The sequence below is a fragment of the Lynx canadensis genome, chromosome C2, assembly GCF_007474595.2.
Source record: "Lynx canadensis isolate LIC74 chromosome C2, mLynCan4.pri.v2, whole genome shotgun sequence".
Classification (NCBI taxonomy): Eukaryota; Metazoa; Chordata; class Mammalia; order Carnivora; family Felidae; genus Lynx; species Lynx canadensis.
Window position 1 is genome coordinate 86,815,321 of NC_044311.2, and position 22,061 is coordinate 86,837,381.

The 22,061-nt window shown below is 39.4% G+C and overlaps 1 protein-coding gene across 1 annotated transcript in view; it reads left to right on the forward strand.

The window, feature by feature from the left end:
• The first annotated feature begins 1,882 nt into the window (after positions 1-1,882).
• The window catches only part of RNF168 (ring finger protein 168), a 38,488-nt gene continuing 18,309 nt past the window's right edge, over positions 1,883-22,061 (forward strand). The window contains exons 1-4 of the mRNA XM_030329626.1: positions 1,883-2,199; positions 2,533-2,869; positions 19,133-19,209; positions 21,836-22,015. Of these exons, the coding sequence (XP_030185486.1) occupies positions 2,569-2,869; positions 19,133-19,209; positions 21,836-22,015 (558 nt within the window). The 5' untranslated portion in view covers positions 1,883-2,199; positions 2,533-2,568. The remainder of the gene's footprint in view (positions 2,200-2,532; positions 2,870-19,132; positions 19,210-21,835; positions 22,016-22,061) is intronic.

Consider the following 22,061-nt stretch of genomic DNA (forward strand, 5'->3'; position numbering starts at 1 on the left):
AGTAGGCAAAGCAACAAAGTAACTCATTAGGATGAATTATGATTTCAAACAATGGCCTGAAAGCACAAGATTTGGATGACAGGGAATATAGACCATGGTTTAATGTTTAAGAGAATAATGGGAGATTCCACAGGACCTATCAGAGAGCCTGGAATTGCAGGCTAAGGTGTTGATACCATGGACAACTGGATGACAAACAAAAGTTTCTGAATTCTCATTAAAACAAAACAAAAGCTCCCAAAGCTCTCTACCAAGGACCTACAACCTCCTTGCTTTGGCTCCATCCAGAAACCATGTTGCCACCTGAATGACCTCAGCAAACCCAAAAGACCTTAAAGACTATATTCATGCACAGTGATTTTTTTTTTCCTCTTTCTCCACATCTATGTAACATTTCCTCAAAAAACTCAGGCCTTGTTTGGGTTGGTTTTCAAAATTTTTCTTATTGTGGTAAAACACATAGAATTTACCATCTGAACCGTTTTTAAGTGTACAGTTCAGTGTATCATACACATTCATAATTTTGTGCAACCATCACCACCATCCATCTGAAAACAAACTCTGTACCCATTAAACAAGAACTCTCCCAGCCCTTGGCAACCATCATATTTTCTGTCTCTAGACTTGGTTCTTAGATAAGTCTATTTAATCCCCTTCATTTTCCTAGCCAAAATTTACTTTTTGCATAGAATTCAATACAGTAGGATTCAATACAATAAGCACAAGAACTTAATACCAACGTGGAAAAACTTATTTTAAAATGCATAAAATATTATTTTTTACCTGCTTTGTAATTTTGATTGTTCTAGATTGAAATTTAATAATACGGGAATATATCATAAATGATGCACATGACAGCTAAGCCCCAGGATCGAGGCCGCCCTGCAGTGTTTTCCAAGCCCTTATGAAACCGCTATAGAAATGTCAAAGTGGATGGAAGTGAAGATGGACACACTAATGCAAGACTTGACTTTAAACGGAACACATTTTTCTCTTCCTCATTCTTGAAGACCCCCTCCCCCCCACTTCACTTGTTTTTCTGTAGAATCTTTTGTTCCAAGAAGTGGATATCGATGTGTTGACACTTAGTAAGGAGCCTTGGATGGCCGATGGCAGCACTAGTTATGAGACGACCTTGAACACCTGTGGAACGTGGCGGGCAGCACGGATCAGATTCCTTTAGCTACTGCTTAGATTCTGTATTTTCTTGTCGAACCCCCTCAGCTTCTTGCCCTGGGCAGGCTTGCAGTCCTGGAGGCATTAGCCTGCTGCCTCCTTTCCTAGGCAAAGTAATCATATACAAACATAATTCGGCCCCAGAGCACAGAAGTCGGTTTTGGACAATACTTAGAAGGGAAGGCAATCTTAAAACAACCTATCTCTGGGCCTCAGACTGAAGAAGGGGTGGGTTAGAGAAGGAAGTGTCAGTGCGTGTTAAATTGGAGCAAATTTGCGGATTCTCTGACCACAATCTTTCTAGGAGATCAACCTCCGAGATGCCTTCCTTAGAACTCTAGAAAGCGACCTAAGAGGCTTGGTACAAGATAGAAACAGACAAGTAGTCTGAGAAGTAAAATTTTAAAAAGAAGAGGGAAGAATTTTTAAAATTACTGTTGGGTCTTTCATTTGTCTTGAGGTTTCCCTTTTTCTGCCAGGGACCAACCTCGCGACCCTCCCGGTTTCCGCAGCCTCCGGGCGCACATAGCCCAAGGGGATGGTAGGTCGTGGCTCCAGCTGGAGCGAAAGAGACTGCAACACAAGGGGCGGACCCTCTGCGGGGCCGAAGGGAGCGGGACTGGGCGGGAGGCGCGCACAGGACCCGGAAGTCCCACCCAGCCGAACGTCAGATGTGTCCGCTCTAGGGCTGTTCTCTGGGTGGGAGGGCCCGTTTGGGTGAGCAGTTGTGACGTCACCAGCCCTCGTCGGGTTGCTACAGCACGACTGCAAAGATTAGGCTTTTTGGCTGACCGAGGAAAGGGGAGTGTGGGTTCAGAGCGCTGGGAAACCGCTCCCGGTGCACGAAAGCTGGAACGTGGGGTCTCGCGTGTTGCCCCCACAGCAACGGTAAAACGGAAGTCCTACTCCCGCGCAGCCCGGCGTCTGGGCGGAAACGGCGTTCCTCGGAGTTGAGACCCCGTACCTTCGCGCCTGGGCGGTCTCGGGCTTGGCTGTGCTGAGCTAAGGGAGCGTCCTCAGCTGGTAAGAGGGAGGAGGGCAATTGGGCGCGTACCTCTCGCCGCGCGGGAGAGCTGGAGCCCACAGTCAGCCCTCACAAAGGTTGGGTTAATGTCTAGGTCTCCTGACGAAAACGTTCCTTTCCTTACCCGACGTTTGTCTGAAACATGGACAAATACGCCGCTTTCCAGGGTAGTACTGTTTACCTGGATCACAGGGTGCCTTTTTATTTCGGGACGCTGTGTGATGTTCCCAGTCTCTGAATTCTGATACGCAGCTGTGCATAATATTTAAACACAAAAGTGTTAATTCTCTTTCTCCGTAGTTGGGACGGAAATGAGACTCTTTCTCTTTCAGGTACTGATGCTGAATATGCCTTGTTAGCATATTAAAATGGCTGTGACTCAAAACGCCATCCCTTCCTTGTCGGAATGTCAGTGCCGCATCTGTGTGGAAATCCTGATTGAGCCCATAACACTGCCTTGTAACCACACGCTCTGTAATCCCTGCTTCCAATCGACTGTCGAAAAGGCAAGTTTATGCTGTCCTTTCTGTCGCCGCCGGGTCTCTTCGTGGACCCGGTATCACACCCGAAGAAATTCTCTTGTCAACATGGAACTGTGGGAGATAATCCAAAAACACTATCCAAAGGAATGCAAGCTTAGAGTCTCTGGGCAGGAATCAGAGGAGATCGGTGAGTAAAACCCAGCGTGTGTGTTGTGTGAAACTCAAAATTCTTTAAGTGAATTACCACTAATCCATTTGAGAAAAGGATTAAAAAGAAACCGACTAATATTTGTCTAATTTTTTTCTCCCCGGTTTGGGTTGCATGGGCCCCAAAATGTTGATTGAAGTCGATAGCAAGATTGTGTTCATTGTAATAATGCCCAGGCTACGTTCAATTGGTGTTAAAAATGAAAACAAAGAAACAAACAAACCCACAGGAATGGCCCACATAGAGCCTTCGGTCGTGTGAAAGTTACATAAATATCCACAGATCAGCAGTAGTCAGTACAGCAACATGAGAAGTATAGAAGGTACTGGATTGCTGTAGTGCTGATTCTTTTACTTTCATGTATTTTCTTTAGCCTGCTTGACTGTACATCTCCATTTATTTAATTCCTCTCTTAAGCATGCAACCTAATAAAATAGCTTTCAGTGACCAGTTCCATCTAGATCAGTCATTTTTATTTAAAGCTCTCCACCCTGTAGACTCAGCAGCTGTGTGCCCCAAGCTGAACATTTGACTCTAGCACACTTAGGTGATCAATAAGCCATGCAGTTTCTTGTCTAGGCTTTGAATAAGGTGCCTGTGCTCTGGTGTACTTGCCTTGTTTGGGGGGAGTTAACCTTTATTGTAAATATGTATAACAAATTTGCCATTTTAATGATGTTTTCAACAGTAGTTACACTTTATTAAAACAGCTTTATTGAGATATTCACATAGAATTGATACATTTACATTGTACAGTTCTGGGGCATCTGGCTGGCTCAGTGGGAAGAGGGTGCGACTCTCGAGGTCATGAGTTCGAGCCCCTTGTTGGGTGTAGAGATTACAAAACAAAAAACAAAAAAACCCAGACAATAAACACTTAAAAAGAAAGTGTACAGTGAAGTGGTTTTGGTATTTTATTATCAGTTTTTTCAAAGTTGTGGTAAAATATATATAGCATAAAATTTGCCATTTTAACCATTTTAAGTTACAGGTCAATGGCATAAATTGTCTTCACAGTGTATAACCATCACCACTATGTTTCTAGTTTTTCATCACCCAGATTCTTTTTTTTTTTTAATTTATTTATTGTTTAATTTACACTCGAGTTAGCATCTAGTGCAACAATGATTTCAGGACTAGATTCCTTAATGCCCCTTACCCGTTTAGCCCATCCCCCCTCCCACAACCCCTCCAGTAACCCTCTGTTTGTTCTCTATATTTAAGAGTCTCTTATGTTTTGTCCCCCTCCCTGTTTTTATATTATTTTTGCTTCCCTTCCTTTATGTTCATCTGTTTTGTATCTTAAATTCCTCATATGAGTGAAGTCATATGATATTTGTCTTTCTCTGACTGGCTAATTTCACTTAGCATAATACCCTCTAGTTCCATCCACATAGTTGCAAATGACAAGATTTCATTCTTTTTGATTGCTGAGTAATACTCCACTGTGTATATATACCACATCTTCTTTATCCATTCATCCATCAATGGACGTTTGGGCTCTTTCCATACTTTGGCTGTTGTTGATAGTGCTGCTATAAACATTGTCATCACCCAGATTCTTTAACCATTAAGCAAAAACCCTACGTTCTTCTCCTTCCCCACCCCTCCACCCCCAGTTTTTATTTACTCTGTCTCTATGAATTTGCTTGTTCTAGATATTTCATATAAATGCGTTCATACAGTATATAATCTGTTGTGCCTGGCTTCTTTCAGTTAAATGTTTCCAAGGTTATTCACAGTTGTGACATATATCAGTATTTCATTCCTTTTTAGATCTGAATAATTTTTCATTTTATGGATTATATTTTGTTTATCCCTTCATCCACTGATGGACATTTGAGTTGTTTTCACTTTTTGTCTATTTGAAGTAGTGCTGATATGAATATTCATGTATAAGTATTTGAATCTCTTTCCAGTTCTTTTGTGTACGTACCAAGGAGTGGAAGTGCTGGATCATATAGTAATTCTAGGTTTAGCTTTTTGACGAACTGCTAAACTTTTCCCTGGTGCTGTGCCATTTTGCATTCCCACCTGCAATGTATAATGGTTCCAATTTCTCCACATCCTCACCAACACTTATTTTCTGGTTTTTTGGTTGTTTTTTTAAATAGCCATCCTAGTAGGTGTGAAGTGGTATCACTTAGTATCTGTGTCTTTTTAATTGTGGTAAAGTATGCATAACAAAATTTACAATTCCCACTTTTTTTTTTTTTTTAAGATTTATTTTTGAGGGAACACAAGCAGAGGAGGGGCTGAGAGAGGGGAACAGGATCTGAAGAGGGCTCTGCGCTGACAGGCTGACAGCAGTAAGCCTGATGTGGGGCTCAAACTCACCAACTGTGAGATCATGACCTGAGCCAAAGTCAGACACCCAACCAGCTGAGCCACCCAAGTGCTCCTGATTCCTGTTGTTTTTAAGTGTACACTTCAGTGCCGTTAAGTACGGTCCCACTGGTTTACAACCATCACCACCATCCATCTCCAGACCAGTTTCATCTTCCCAAGCTGAAACTCCATACCCATTAAACAATAACTCCCCAGTTCCTTCTTCCAGTCCTTTTAACCATAATTCTACTTTCTGTCTCTGAATTTGACCATTTTAGATATCATAGTAAGTATTTGTCCTTTTGTATCTGGTTTATTTCACTTAAATGTCTTCAAAGTTCATCCATGTTGTAGCATGTGTTAGAATTTCAGTCCTTTCTATGGCTAAATAATATTCCATTGAATGTATTTACCACATTTTGTTTATTCATCAGTGGACACTTGGGTTACTTCTACCTTTTGGCTGTTGTGAGTAATGTTGCTGTGAACATTGGATACAAATATTTTTTAAGTTCTTGCTTTCAACTCCTTTGAGTATGTACCCAGAAAGGAATTGCTGGGTCATATGCTAACTATATGGATTTTTTTTGAGGAACTGACATACTCTTTTCCATAGCAACTGCACTGTTTTACATTCCCACCAGCAGTATGCAAGGACTCTTTCGTTTTTCCACATTCTTTTTTTTTTTAATCCCCCCCCCCCTCGTTTTTCCACATTCTTGTTAACACTTTGTTACTCTTACTTTCTGTTTGTTGTTTTTTTTTTTTTTTAGATAAAGCCATCCTAATGAGTATGAGATGCTATCTCATTGTGGTTTTGATTTTCATTTCCCTAATGACTGATGATGTTGAACATCTTTTCATGTGTTTATTGGCCATTTGTATATCTTCTGTGGAGAGATGTTTATTCTAGTCCTTTGCTTGTTTTTAATTGGTTTATTTATTTTTTGTTGTTGAGTTGATGGTGTTCTTTATTTATTCTGGATGTTAACTCCTTATCAGGTTATGATTTGCAAATATTTTCTCCCATTCCATAGGTTGCCATTTCACTCTGATTATGTAGTTTGATATAGTCCTATATGTCTATTTTTTGCTTTTGTTGTTTGTGGTTTGGTGTCATATCCAACAAATCATTGCTAAGTTTCAATATCATGGAGTTTTTTCCCTGTTTTCTTCTAGGAACTTTATAGTTTTAGGTCTTTAATCTTTTTTTTTTTTTTTTTTTTTAATTTTTTTTTTCAAAGTTTATTTATTTTGGGGACAGAGAGAGACAGAGCATGAACGGGGGAGGGGCAGAGAGAGAGGGAGACACAGAATCAGAAACAGGCTCCAGGCTCTGAGCCATCAGCCCAGAGCCTGACGCGGGGCTCGAACTCCCGGACCGCGAGATCGTGACCTGGCTGAAGTTGGACGCTTAACCGACTGCGCCACCCAGGCGCCCCTTTAATCTGCTTTGAGTTAAGTTTTTTTATATGATACAGGGTAAGGGTTTAATTTCATTTTTTTTTAGATGTGGATATCCAGCATTCCTAGTGCCATTTGTTGATAAGATGGCTGTTTTAAAGTTTTTAACTAGTAAGTCTGATGTCTGGACTTCCCCAAGAATGGTTTCTGTTAATTTATTTTGTTCCTATGAATCATCCATACTCTTTCTTGTTTCCTTGTATGCCTTGTGTTTTTTGTTTGTTTGTTTATTTGTTTTAGAATATTGGGCATTTGAATATTACAGTATGGTGACCCTGAAAGTCAGATTCTTCCCTTTCCCCAGAGTTTACCTTTTTTTTTTTTTTTTTATTGTTGAAAGCTGTAACAGTTCATTGGTTTGCTAACTTTCCCAAACTATTTTTGCAAGGACTATACCTCCTTGTGTATGGTCACCTAAGTCTCTGTGCCTTAACTTGTGCTCAGTTAGTGTTTTGACAGATTTCCTTGAATTTCAGGAGCTAAAAAACAACAACAAAAAGAAATGAAACAAAAAAGTGCCTTTTTGTCTTGGAACATGGGCTCAGTGCCAAGATGGTCCTTCAGCACTTAGCCAGGCTTGCACTGAGCCTAGGGATCAGACCAAGATGAAGTTTGGACCTTCAACACTTAGCCAGGCTTATAGTGAGCCTAGGGATCAGCCCAAGGTGAAAGTTTGGAGTCTTCTCACATGTCTTCCAAACATGTGTCTTACCTTGGGTCTGCTGCACCCCCTCCAGAACCAGGGACCAGTGTCCCATTCTGGGAATGTGGGTTTCCTTCTTCAAGACTGCCACTGTACTGAGGAGGAGGTGGGGAGAGAGTAAAACTGCCACAAAACTTTCCTATTATTTTGAAGTTGCCTTTTTCTTGGTTCATCATTTTCTTGGCTGCTGTTAACCTTTGATTGTTTTCCAGAGTTCTGACAATATTGGCGCTGATAGTTTCTGCTTGTTTTTTAATGTTTTTGTGGAGGGATGAGAGCTTGGAACTGCCTGTTCTGCCATTTTGTTGGCAGCACTCCATCAGCCTTAAGTGCTTTACCACTAAAACTGATGTTATTTTCAAGAATGCCCTTATGCTTGAAATTCTCCACATTCTCTTCTATATAAAGTCATTTTCTTTGAGGGAGATCTTTGGAGCTCTCGGTTCTTACGGCCTGCCTCTTTCCCTGGGCAAAAATCTGAGTCACTGCTCTAGAGCAGGAAGCAGAGACGATGGCTTACTTGTCTCTGTGAATAGGCTAGTAGGCAGACATAGTAGCCTCCAGTCTTGGTTTGCCTGCCCTAGAACCTTTGCCCTATGAGTGAGTTGTGATGAGGGTGATGGGGCCCTAGTATTCTCTACCTGCTGTGCCTGGGGTCATGTTTCCCTTCTGTGAGTGGGAAGTGAATAGAGGAAGGTAGCCCACAGTCTCTCAGGTCCACTCACCTGGAATTAAGTCTCTGCAACAGTGAGCTGCAAAGGATAAATGCTGGCAGTTTGTTCCTCCTGGAGGGTTGCTGTGGCTCTTCACCAGGAGCTGGGGAGACTGGGAGCCCTGCCTTGGCACAGCCTCCCTCTTATATGGCTCAAGTGCCACAGATTCTCACTTTTCTTACTGAGATATAGTAAAAAATTTTTGGAAGTATTTCTTTGCTGTATGCTCATAGGGCAATTTCAAGGCATTTTGTATGACCAGTGATTTATACCTTTCTCCGATTGAAAAACAGGTCTGCAGATCTTTACTTTACTGTTCTGGAAGCTGATCCTTCTTTGTTTTTCATGTAAATTTTTTTGAAATGTAACGTATATACAAAAGTATATAAATCATAAATTTGCAGTTCAGTGAATTTTCAAAGTGAAAATGTATATGTAACCAGCATTCCGGTCAAGACCTAGAACTTTCCCAAAACTCCTAAGTCCTCCTTGTGGCCCCCTTGCAGTCTCTGTTCGCTCACCATTCCTGTAACTACTATTGTGATGTGTAACACCGTAGATTGCTTTTACCTATTTCTGAACCTTTTAAAAAATGGTATCTTTTGGGGTGCCTGGGTGGCTCAGTCAGTTAAGTGTCTGACTTTTGATCTCAGTTCAGGTCTTGATGTCAGGGTCATAAGTTCAAGCCCCACGTTGGGCTCCGTGCTGGGCGTGAAGCGTACTTTAAAAAAAAAAGGAATCTTGGGGTGCATGGGTGGCTCAGTCAGTTAAGCATCCGACTTTGGCTCAGGTCATGATCTCGTGTTCGTGAGTTACAGCCCTGCATTGGGCTCTGTGCCGACAGCTCAGAGCCGGGAGCCTGGTTTGAATTCTGTGTCCCCCGCTCATGCTCTCTCAAAAATAAGTAAATGTTAAAAAAATTTTTTTTAAAAAAAGGAATCCCCTTGTATCTTTAGCTCACCATTATATTGGTGAGATTGGTCCATGTGATTGGGGTTTCTTTATTTTCTTTGCTGTATGGTACTATGTTGTGTGGATATTAAATAGTAAAAGCAATGAAAAATTTTATGTCCATTGACATTAGGCATTTTAGGCTGTTATGAATAGTGCTACCGTGAGTATTTTTATACTTACATATTTTTTTAATATTTATTTTTGGGAGAGTACAAAAGAATGGAATTCGGGGCCATAGAGTATGAGTGAAAATAAATCCTTTCCGTGCTAGATGAGAATCCATCCTTTGATTAAATTTCTAGTTTTGTTTCCCCTAAACCTGAGGATAAGAATGTTAATGTTTACTAGGCAGCGTTGCTTAATGAGAAAAATTATCCCCAGTTGACAAGTTGCTTCCCTGTTGGAGGGAATTATAAATACTGATTGGGATATTGTGCTTTGTGCTCCTCTAGCATAGTGACCATTGTAACTGAGCATGTTCCTTGTGGGGAGCCTGTGCCTGTATTGTTGCCATAAGAAGTGTTTGCTGCTGTGGAGAAAGGATAATCTGGCTTCCTTGCTCTCATGTTGTTAGATTGATACCAAATGTGGTCCTGTGGTCATTTTTGGAGTCTGAATGTTTAGTAAAGCCTAAGACTACCCCTTGGTGGGTGTTACAGGTAGGGTAAGCCTTAGGAGATATTGCCAGTTTTCCAAAGTGGCTTTTACCAGTTTATACTCCTGCCAGTAGTGTATGAGAGTTGTAGTTGCACCACATTCTTGCCAACATTTGGTCTTTCTTCCTTTTATTTTTTCTCAAAGAAATTTTGGTAGTATACTTACTATTTTCAGCATTTTATTATGAAAGATTTTAAACATATAAAAAAGTTGAAAGCATTTTATAGTGAACTTTCATGTACCCGTAACCAGATATGAGAATATTTTACTGTGTCACAGCTCTTTCATCTATTCATGTCAGTCTTTTTTATTTTTTCATTTATTTCACTTTCTCTTAAATATGTAAGCATACATATTTTGAAGATCAATGTTAGCTTATAACTTTTCTTTTAATATTAATTTACCTATAATATGCAAGTCTTTTTTTTTTTTTTAAGTTCATTTATTTTTTATTTATTTTTTTTTTTCAACATTTATTTATTTTTGGGACAGAGAGAGACAGAGCATGAACGGGGGAGGGGCAGAGAGAGAGGGAGACACAGAATCGGAAACAGGCTCCAGGCTCTGAGCCATCAGCCCAGAGCCCGACGCGGGGCTCGAACTCACGGACCGCGAGATCGTGACCTGGCTGAAGTCGGACGCTTAACCGACTGCGCCACCCAGGCGCCCCAAGTTCATTTATTTATTTTAAGAGAGAGAGAGCAGGGGAGGGGCAGAGAGAGAGAGAGAGGGAAAGAGAGAATCCCAAGCAGGCTCTGCACTGTCAGCACAGAGCCTGATGTAGCGCTCAAACTCATGAACCGTGAGATCATGACCTGAGCGGAAACCAAGAGTGGGATCCTTAACCGACTGAGCCACCCAGGTGCCCTTTAATGTGCAAATCTTAATCGTACCTTCATTGAGCGTTCACATAGGTATAACCTTTTGTAACATGAACTCTTATAAAAATACAGAATATTACCATTACCCTTGAAAGTACTGTCATGTCCTTTCCAGTTAATCTTTCCCCTACCCTCAAGTCAACCAGTGTTTTTATTTTTCCCCACCATAGATGAGTTTTGCCTTTTCCAGAACTTCATATAAATGGAATTCTGTTAATGTACAAGAGTTGACATAACAAAGTACCACAAACTGGGTGGCTTAACAGAAATTTATTTTCCCACAGTTCTGGAGGCTAAAAGGCCCAAAATCAAGATGTCAACAGGAACGTGTTCTCTTGAAGGCTCTAGAGGGGAATCTGTTACATGCCTTTCTTTTAGTTTCTGGGTGTTGTTGACAGTCCGTGGTATTCCTTGGCTTACTGCTGCACAACTCCAATCTCTGCCTCCATAGCCATATGGCATTCTCCTGCTGTGTCTGTCTTCACATTGCTGTCTCTTCTCTGTGTCCCTCTCCTTTATTAAGGGCCCACCCTACTCCAGTATGAACTCAATTATGTTTACAACACTTATTTCCCAATACGGTCCCATTCTGAGTACAGGGATTAGAATTTCAACGTATCTTTTTGGGGGATACAATTCAACCCACAGTAGTAATCATGCCCTGTATATTCTTTAGTGTAAGATTCTTTTACTTAGTATAATAATATTTGAGATTCATCTTTGTTGTGGGTACTAGTAATTTATTTCTTTTTATTAAAAAAAAATTTTGTTTTTTAATGTTTGCTTATTTTTGAGAGAGACAGAGACAGTGTGTGAGCGGGATTGGTGCAAAGAGAGAGGGAGACACAGAATCCAAAGCAGGCTCCAGGCTCTGAGCTGCCAGCACAGAGCCTGATGTGGGGCTCGAACTCACGAGCTATGAGATCACAACCTGAGCTAAAGTCAGACGTTTAACCAACTGAGCCACCCAGGCACCCCAATTTCTTTTTATTTTTAAATATCATTCTACCATTTGACTGTATTATACTTTGTTGGTGGTTCTCCAGTTTATGGTGTCCCAGCTGTTTCCAGGTTTTGGCTCTTATGAATAAAGTTGCTGTTATTAAAAAAAAAAAAAGAAAAGGAAAAAAAAAAGGGGCGCCTGCTTGGCTCTGTCAGTTGAACGTCCGACATCGCTCAGGTCATGATCTTGCGGTTCATGAGTTGGAGCCCCGTGTCAGGCTCTGTGCTGATAGCTTGGAGCCTGGAACCTGCTTTGGATTCTGTGTCTGCCTCTCTCTCCACCCACCCCTGCTTGTGCTGTGTCTCTCTGTCTTCCAAAAATGAATAAATATTTTTAAAAATTTAAAAAAAAAGTTGCTGTGAAGATTCTTATAATAGTTTTTTTTTTTTGTGGTCATATGTTTTCATTTTTTCTTGGGTAAATACTTAGGAGTAAAATTGCTTAGAGTAGGTATATGCTTAGTTATATAAAAAACTATCATTTTCCAGAATGGTTGTATTGTCTAATACCAGCAACAATGTTTGCAAATTCTGGTTTCTGCACATCTGTCTTAGTTTGGGCTGCTATAATGAAGTATACAGACGAGGTGGCTTAAACAGAAATTTATTTTTTTTACAGTTCTGGAAGCTAGGAAGTCTAAGATCAAGTTACTGTCTGAGTTAGTTCTTTGTGGGAGCCCTCTTCCTGGTTATGGCTTTACCTGGTGGAAAGCTAGCTAAGCTTATTAGCCTCCTGTAAGGGCACTAATCCCAGTCAGGAGGGGTCTACCCTTCTGAACTAATTACCTCCCAAAGTTTCTACCTCCAAATACTATCCAGTTAGATTAAAGTTTCAACATAGAATTTAGGAGGTGACACGTTTAGTTCATTTACAACATGCTCATCAACATTTGGTGTTACCTATCTAACCGTACTGATAGATTTGTAGTCGTATCTCATTGTAGTTTTAATTAGCATTTTCCTGGTGACTAATGATGTTGAATCTTCATTGTTTATTGATGATTTATGTATCTTCCATTAGTGTCTGTCTGAATTTTATTCAGACAGTGTCTGAATTTATTAAGTGTCTGTCTGAATTTTTTGCCTCAGGTTTATCTTTGTATTATTAAGTTGTAGGAGTTCTTTATATATTTTGGATACCAGTACTTTGCAAGTTGTTTTGTGAATATTTTCTTACAGGCTGTGTCTTGCTTATTCATTTTCTTAATGGTGTCTTCTTGATGAGCTGAAAACATTTTTAAAAGATTTTATTTATCTATTTTTTAAGGTAAACTCTACACCTAATGTGGGGCTCCAGTCACAGCCTTGAGATCAAGAGTTGCATACTCCACTGAATCAACCAGCTAGGTGCCCTGTTGAGCTAAAATTTTTAATTTTCATGAAGTCTAATTAATAAACTTTTCCTTTTATGGTTATTACTTTTTGTGTTCTGAAAAACTTTATCTTCTGTAGTAATATAAAAATATTTCTATGTTTTTTCTAAAAGCTTTATAGTTTTAGGGACACCTGGGTGGCTCAGTTGGTTAAGTGTCCAGCTTTGGCTCAGGTCATGATCTCACAGTTCATGGCTTCAAACCCTACATAGGACTCTGTGCTGACAGCTCAGAGCCTAGAGCCTACTTTGGATTCTGTATATCCCTCTCTCTGCCCCTCCACCGCTCCTGCTCTGTTTCTCTCTGTCTCTCAAAAATAAATAAATGTAAATAAATAAATAAATAAATAAATAAATAAATAAATAAAAGCTTTATAGTTTTAGCTTTTTTGTTTAGGTCTATGGACCATTCTAAATGTTGTGAATATTGTGTGAGATAGGGGTTGAGGTTTTTTTCCTGTGTGGATATCGCTTACTCCTGTCCCTTTGTTGAAAAGACTTTTCTTACAAGCCTGTTTGGTTGATTTGTTGATTTTAATGTTAAAATTACACTGTTGAGGGGCACCTGGGTGCTCAGTCAGTTAAGGGTCCAACTTCAGCACCAGGTCATGATCTCACGATTCGTGAGTTCAAGCCCTGGATTAGACTCTCTGCTGTCAGCGCAGAGCCTGCTTCGGATCCTGTGTCTCCCTCTCTCTCTGCCCCTCTCCCTCTCTCTCTTTCTCCCTCTTGCTTTCTCTCTCTCAAAAATAAATAAACGTTAAAAAAGTTTTAGAAAGACTTTATAAGAAAAAAAATCTCACACTGTTGATTACTGTGGCTATATAGAAAGTCTTGAAGTCGCGTAGTGATAATTCTCCAACTTTGTAATTATTTTTCATGTTTGGATATTCTAGGTCCTTTCTATTTTCATGTAGATTTTAATCAACCTGTCAATTTCTACCAAAAGCATAGTGGGAGTTGATTTGGGTTGTGTTGAATTTTTAGATCAGTTTGGGGAGAATTGACATCTTAACGTAGAGCCCTTGTACCCATGAAAATAGTCTCTTTCTCCGTTTATTTGGGTCTTCTCTAATTTCTCTCAGTAATGTTTTATAGTTTTTCAGTGAGGACAATTTACACATTGTTATATGTTGAATTGTGTCTCCTCAAAAGATATGTTGAAGTCCTGGCCCCTAATACTTCAGACCTTATTTGGAAATAGCATCTATAGAGGTAGTCAAGTTAAGGTCGTTAGTGTGGGTCCTAAGCCATTATGACTGGTGTCCTCTCTAAAAGGGAAAATTTGCACACAGAGACAGACACACAGTAAACCCACAGTGAGAACACTGTGTGAAGACAGAGTTGGAATGACGCATCTACAAGCCAGTGAACACTGGAGATTGCTGGTAAACCACTAGAAACTAGGAAGAGTCAAGCAAGGAAACCCTACAGGCTTCAGAGGAAGATTGGCTGAGCAAATTTAATTAGGAGAAGAAAACTTTATTTCCATGAAGATGTAAGCAGAGTCAAATAGAGTGATGAAAAAATATTTGTATAAACAGCTTAATTAATTGTTCGTTAGGTTTATTATGATTTTTGGGTTTGGTCCAGTATTGGACATTCAGTTCTTCGATTAATGTGGATTTTTCTTTCAAAATAAAGAGTATGGGGATAAAATTCCTTTAATGAATCTTGGCTGCTCAGGAAGAACACTCACTGTAAGACAGCAATATTAAGTGCAGTGGGAACGTTTGAGTGCGTCACAACAGAAATTTGAGTTAACCAAAATTGCATAGTGTTGATAAGTTATTTCCAACAGATGGCAAAAATTGACTGTCATAGTCTAGTTTTAGCCCATAAAACTGATTTTTTTCAAATTCATCATATACTTAGAAATAGCAAATAATTGCACCTGGACATTAGAAGCCTATTATGACAATTTTAATTTGTTGTGTCTTTGGTTGAGAAAGTTACTGATCTCAGTTTAGATTTACCTTGTATACAAATAAGTAAACTTTAAAAGTCTCAGTAGTTCCCTGTTTTTTTTTTTCCTCTTTTTGAGAGAGGGAGCATGCACAAGTTGGGGAGGGGCAGAGAGAGCTGACAGCAGACAGCCTGATGTGGGGCTCGAACCTGCGAACCGTGAGATCATGCATGACCTGAGCTGAAGTCAGACACCTAATCGACTGAGCCACCCAGGCACCTCTGTTTTGTTTTCTTTTTTAAATTACAGTTCTCTCTGCTTACTATAGTTAAGCATCTTTTGTAAATTGTATGTTTTTTTGCCCATTAATGTAGTGTGTTTTTCTTAATCTGTAAAAGTTCTTGTTATATTCTGGACATTAAATCTCTATTGATTTATGTATTTGCAAATAACTTCTCCCAGTTTGTTGTTTGTTTTTAATTTTGTGATGTTTGTCATCATACAGAAGCATTTAAAAAAATTAAACCAAGTAAATTTGAAGCTCTAATTGACTTTATTAAATGATTCATGAATCAGGAAGCATCTCATCTAACCAACAGTGGAGAGCTCCACTGAGCTACAGGAAAGGAAAGGCAGAGAAGAGGCATTAAACAAAAAAACTAGGGGTGCCTGGGTGGCTCAGTCGGTTAAGCCTCTGAAATCTGCTTAGGTCATGATTTCACCGTCTATGAGTTCAAGCCCTGTATTGGGCTCTATGCTGACAGCTCAGAGCCTGGAGCCTGCTTCAGATTCTGTTCTCCCTCTCTCTCTCTGCCCCTCCCCTGCGCGTTCTCACGCATGTGCACTCTCTCTCTCTCAATAAAAAATAAACATTAAAAAAATTTTAAAGAACACCACAATTTATTAGCAAGGACTGCAGTGTTTAGGCAAAGTTGTCCTCCTAAGAAGGAAGGGGTCTCTCAGGATACTGCTTACAGGAAATTACAGTTTGGGTAGTTAAAGGTTACGTTTGAGGGGGTTGAAGCTGAAGTTAGGTTAGATATTAAATCTTGATGTACTGATGTGGGGCCTTTAGTGGCTCCATCATGGCTCCTCTGTGTTTTTCTTTTTTCTTTTCTTTTCTTTTTTTGTGTTTATTCTAAAGCCATTTTACTATTATTTATTTATTTATTATTTATTTATTATTTTATTTTAGAGGAGAGAGAGAGCACACAAGCAGGGAAGAGGGGCGAGAGGGAGAGGGAGAGGGAGAGGGAGAGAGAGAGAGAGAGAGAGAGAGAGAGAGAGAATCTCAAGCAGGCTCCACACTCAGCGCAGAGCCCCACATGGGTCTTGATCCCACCACCCTGGGATTATGACCTGAGCCAAAGTCGAGTTGGACACTCTACCGACTGAGCCATCCAGGTGCTCCCTGAAAAGCCATTTTAAATCTTTAAGTAAAAATCCAATGTTGCCACACAAGATTAACAGTGGGTGATTAGCCAAGATGGTCTTTATTCTACAAAATGACCACAAAGAGCATGCGACTCTCTAAGTGGAAGGAAACAAGCCATCATTCCATGGTTTTCTTTTTAACAGAAGTTTTGCTTCTTCTTGTTATTGGGTTTTTTTTGTGTGTGTGTGGTAAAATACAGATAACAGAAAATTTACCGTTTTAATTATTTTTAAGCGTACAGTTCAGCAGCATTGAGTACAGTCACATTGGTGTGCAGCCATCACCACCATCCATCTCTAGAACTTTTTCATCTTCTCCAATTGAAACTGTACCCATTAAACAGTAATTCCCCAATTCCCCCTTCCTCTAACCCCTGGCATCCACCATTCTACTTATGCAGATTTGACTACTCCAGGTATCTTGTGTAAGTAACATTATAGTGGGTGTTTGTCCTTTTGTGTCTGACTTATTTCACTTAGCATAGCATCTTCATGGTTCATCCTTGTTATAGCATGTATCAGAATTGGCTTCCATTTTATGACAATAATATTCCACTGTATGTATTTACTACATTTTATTTATCCATTTATCTGTTGATAAATGCTTGGATTACTTCCACTTTTGGCTGTTGTGAATAATGCTGCCGTGAACATTGGTGTACAAGTATCTGAGTTCCTGCTTTCAACTCTTTTCACTGTGTACCCAGAAAGGAATTCCTGGGTCCTATGGTAATTCTGTTTAATTCTTTTGAGCAACCACCATATTGCTCTCCATAGGGGCTGTACATTTTACATTTCCACCAGCAGTGCGCCAGGATTTCAGTTTCCCCATCTGCTTGTCAACACTTACTATTTTGTTTTATAATAGCCACCCTAATGGGTATGAAGTGGCTATTATAATGAAGTATTGCATTTCCCTAATGACTAGTGATATTGAGCATCTTTTAATGTGCTTGTTGGCCATTTGCATATTTTTTGGAAAAAAAAAATCTTTTGAAGTCCTTTGCCCATGTTTTTAACTGAGCTTGTTTTGTGTTGTTCAGTTGTTGGAGTTCTTTGTATATTCTCGATATTAATGCCTTATCAGATCTATGATTTGCAAATATTTTCCTCCATTCTATGGGTTGTCTTTTAATTTTCATAATATTCTGGCTATTTTTATTCTTTATTAAGTGAACTCCTTTAATGATAAAAGGAAACAGTTTTCCTTTTCCAGTTGCCTACAATTGTTTAATGTTCACCACACCACCGCACATGTGCGCTTATGTGTGCGCGCACACACACACACAATTTCTGAGAACTTTGTCATCCACAGGCCAAATTTGGCCCACATCTCTTTTTGTAAATGAAGTGTTTTTAGAACAGAGGCACTGTACTCATCTATGTCAATGATTCCTTTTGCGCTTACAGTGGCAAGAGTTGAATTACTGCAACAAAGGCTGCATTGCCCACAAAGCATAAAATATTTATTATCTTGCCCTTTACAGAAAAAGTGTGCCCACCACCTAAGCTGTCACATCTGATATTACACTACCTCTCTACACATACCGTGTCCTCCTTTATTAGAAATGCTGTAATTAAAGTGCTGTCTCTCCTGTATTTCCCACTGTATTGTCTCAGATGAATCCTCGTCAGCAGCTAAAATAAGAATTTAGTATACTTCTTTGCTACTGGTAATGGAGTTGCATTACTGTTTTTAGTTCCTCTGTTGCAGAATTTGCAAACAACTGGCCTGCAAGCCATGTAAAGGCTACAGACATGCTTTCTGTTACCCATTCAGTGCCAACATTTAAAATTTACAGATTTTACACTAACATATAGATTTCTGGATTGTCTTGAAAAAATCAGAAAATATAACAAAGACAGACCTAAGTTTCCTGGTGGCAGTAGTCAGCTGGAGTTGAGTAACAGCTGCCCCTGTAAATAAGCAGTTGTGTTCTCTTTTTCTGGATTCAACTCAAGATTATTTTTTCCTTCTTTGCATCTTAGTGTTTCTGTAGTCCTGTAGATTTGTTTGAAATGTCTGATGATTCTTGGTTTTGCTTTCATATTTAAAAGTGAGGCCCTAGAATAAAACTCCTTGTGCATACATTGGCATTGGTGACTGGCAGATAATGTTTGAGGTTAAACCTGGCCATTATGCTTTGCTGTCCCTGAGTGCCAAATTTTAGAGGGCTTTGCTCTGGGTCATCACCTCTCATATTAGCTGCATTGGCTCTGTCCAGACAATTTAGTTTCTTTAAAAAATAACTTTTGTTTGTGATATGTACACTTAATATCTAGGAAGAAATGCCTACCAACCAAGTATTCTGATTTAACAGATTATAAACTTTGAATTTCCTGTCCTACACTCATTCATTCTGGTCTCTATTATGCGTTGTGGTTTTGAGCCTGAGCTGCCTTTCAGGTATATGGGGCAGGTCTCACACTTCCAAGGGTTGCATTTTTCTTCATTCTTCTATATAAGTCACCTCTTTTATATCGGCCTCTCATTTTGTAGAAATTTATTAAAGTTTCTTTTTTACTGATGGACCCTTCCCCTAATCTCTTTGATGTTGTAGGATTACTTTTTAAAACTGCTTTCACTGTTATTTTAACAGATTCTAGAACAGGAGTTAAGTATATGTACTTATGTGCCATTTTGAACCAGAAAATCTATGGACTTTTCTTTTAAAATGGAATTCTGTAGAGAAGATACTGCTATAACTGTTAATAATTGTACATTTAATATCACATTTTCAGGTTAATATAGGTTTAGTGAAAGACCAAAGCTAGCCATAAAATTCTTTGTTGCCTATAATATTGTTTTCTTCCTTGATCTCTAACAGTTGATGACTATCAGCCAGTTCGCTTATTAAGTAAACCTGGGGAATTGAGAAGAGAATATGAAGAGGAGATAAGCAAGGTAGGTGCTAAATAGTTACCTTTTTTGTTTTTAAGTTTATTTATTTACTTAGAGAGGGAGGAGCAGAGAGAGAGAATATCCCACACAGGCTCTAGGCTGTCAGCGTGGAGCCCAACATGTGGCTCGATCTTAACAAACCATGAGATCATGACCTGAGCCCAAACCAAGAGTCGGGCATTTAACCAACTGAGCCACCCAGGTGCCCTAAATGGTTATTCTTTTTTGGAAAAATTCTCTGCTGTGTTTTCAAGTTTAGATTTTACATACAGTTTTATGTGCCTATGTAAATAATATATATTGTAATAAAATTAATTTTAGTGTACTTTAAAAGCTTTATTTTTTACATGTTTAAAATAGGTAGAAAGTAGCTTTTATTTATATATAATTGGTACTCTTATGTGATAGTGATTTTTTTTTCATTTTCCCTTCCTTAATAATTTTTTTTTTAATATTTATTTTTGTGAAAGAGAGAGCACGTGCGCGTGAGCAGGAGGGGGCAGAGAAAGAGGGAGACACAGAATCTGAAGCAGGCTCCAGGCTCTGAGCTGTCAGCATAGAGCCTGACACGGGGCTTGAACCCATGAACTGCAAGATCCTGACCTGAACCGAAGTCAGATGCTTAACTGACTGAGCCACCCAGGTGCCCCTGAACGTGTAGAATATTAACATGCACCCAAACATAAAAATTACATAAAAGTTACTCTCAGAATAACTCCCTCCTGTATCTTATCCACCCTGTGTCCACCCACCTTGTAGATAACTAATTTTATCACTGGGTAGTTTATCCTTCCTTTGGTATCTTTTATAAGAGTAAACATATATATAACCGCTCATTTATTAAATATTGCATACTATATATTTTCTAATTACATATAGTACTGCAATACTGTGCATGTATATTTTAATATTATTAGAAGTATATCTTCAGGGCAAATTTCTAGATATGAGATTGCCAGGTTAAAAGGTAAATGATATATAGATTTGTTAGAACTGTCAAATTGTCTTTGATTGGGGTACATTTTGTATTCCCAATGAGAGTACCTGTTTGTTTGTTTTTTTTTAATTTTTTTTTTTTAACATTTTTTAATTTTTTTTTGAGACAGAGAGAGACAGAGCATGAATGGGGGAGGGGCAGAGAGAGAGGGAGACACAGAATCCGAAGCAGGCTCCAGGCTCTGAGCCATCAGCCCAGAGCCCGACACGGGGCTCGAACCCATGGACCGCGAGATCGTGACCTGAGCCGAAGTCGGACGCCTAACCGACTGAGCCACCCAGGCGCCCCGAGAGTACCTGTTTAGAAACACACTTGTCAACAGAGTACTGTCAGGCTTTCTTTGGCTCAGGTCATGATCTCACAGTTCATGAGTTTGAGACCCGCATTGGGCTCTGTGCTGAGAGCTCAGAGCCTGTAGCCTGCTTCAGATTCTGTGTCTCCCTTTCTCTTTCTGTCCCTCCCCCACTCTCATGTGGGCTCTCTCTCTCTCAAAAATAAATAAACGTTAAAAATTTTGAAAGAAAAATAGAGTACTTCAGGCTTTTGAATTTTTGCTAATCTGATGTATGAGAATGGTATTGGCATAGTGTTTCTTTAAAAAAAAAGCTTTGTTGAGGTAGAGTTTATCTATGGTAAATTTCAGTATAGGAAAATTTACTTATTTTAGGTATGTAGCTCGATAACTTTGCTTAACCCAAGGTCACAAAAATTTCTTCTGGAATTTGTTTTAGTTCTTATGTTTTGATATATAATCAATTCCATTAGTTTTTGAGTATGACATGAGGTGGAGTTGAGATTCATTTTTTACTCATACAGATATTGTATATTCTACCCCCATGTATTGTAACGAGCATCTTTTCCCCAGTAAATTCTCTCTGAACCTTTTAGAATATCAAGTGACTCTAAGTGTGGGGTCAGTTTCCACCAGTGTCAGATTATGTCAGCTCTAGGCTTGAAGCCAGGAGGAGCAGTTTGTCTGATTATGTTCACTCTCCAGTTCCTTCGGTAATTGCTTATCATGCCCAGGTTTTTTGTTTTTTGTTTTGAATGTTTGTTTATTTTTGAGAGAGGAAGGGAGACAAAGCACAAGTGGGGAAGGGCCAGAGAGAGAGGGGAGACACAGAATCCAAAGCACGCTCCAGGCTCTGAGCTTTCAGCACAGAGCCTGATGCAGGGCTTAAACTCATGAACTGTGAGATCATGACCTGAGCTGAAGTTGACGCTTAACCAGCTGAGCCACCCAGGTGCCCCAGTATAATGTCCAGGTTTTAAAGTCGGTTTTTGTTGGAAGATATCTTCTACCAGTGTTTTGCTCTATCATTACTGGAAGCTGGAAGTCGTATTTCAGTGTAGATTTAATTGTTATTTCTCTTATTATGAGAAAGATTATCTTTTCATATAATTAAGGGGCATTTTTATAATTTTTGGGGAGTGAAATGTCTGTTCTTGTCTTTTGCCATGCTCTGAGACTGGAGCTTGCTCAAGATTCTCTCCCTCTCTCTGCCCCTCTCCCCAGCTTGTACTCTCTCTCTCTAGAAAAGAAAAGAAAAAGAATTGCTGTTAAGAAAAGAGAAATATTGCAAATATAATCAAAAGTTCAGAGAAGTGTTCTTTATTAATTATTTTTTTAAGGTGGAAGCAGAGCGACGAGCCAGTGAGGAAGAAGAAAACAAAGCCAGCGAAGCATACATACAGAGATTATTGGCAGAGGAAGAAGAGGAGGAAAAACAACAGGCAGAAAAGAGGCGAAGAGAGATGGAAGAACAACTGAAAAGTGATGAAGAACTAGCAAGAAAGCTAAGCATTAATATTGTAAGTTTTAGGAGAGTACTTTGAAGTACGTTCCTGTTGCTTTGCG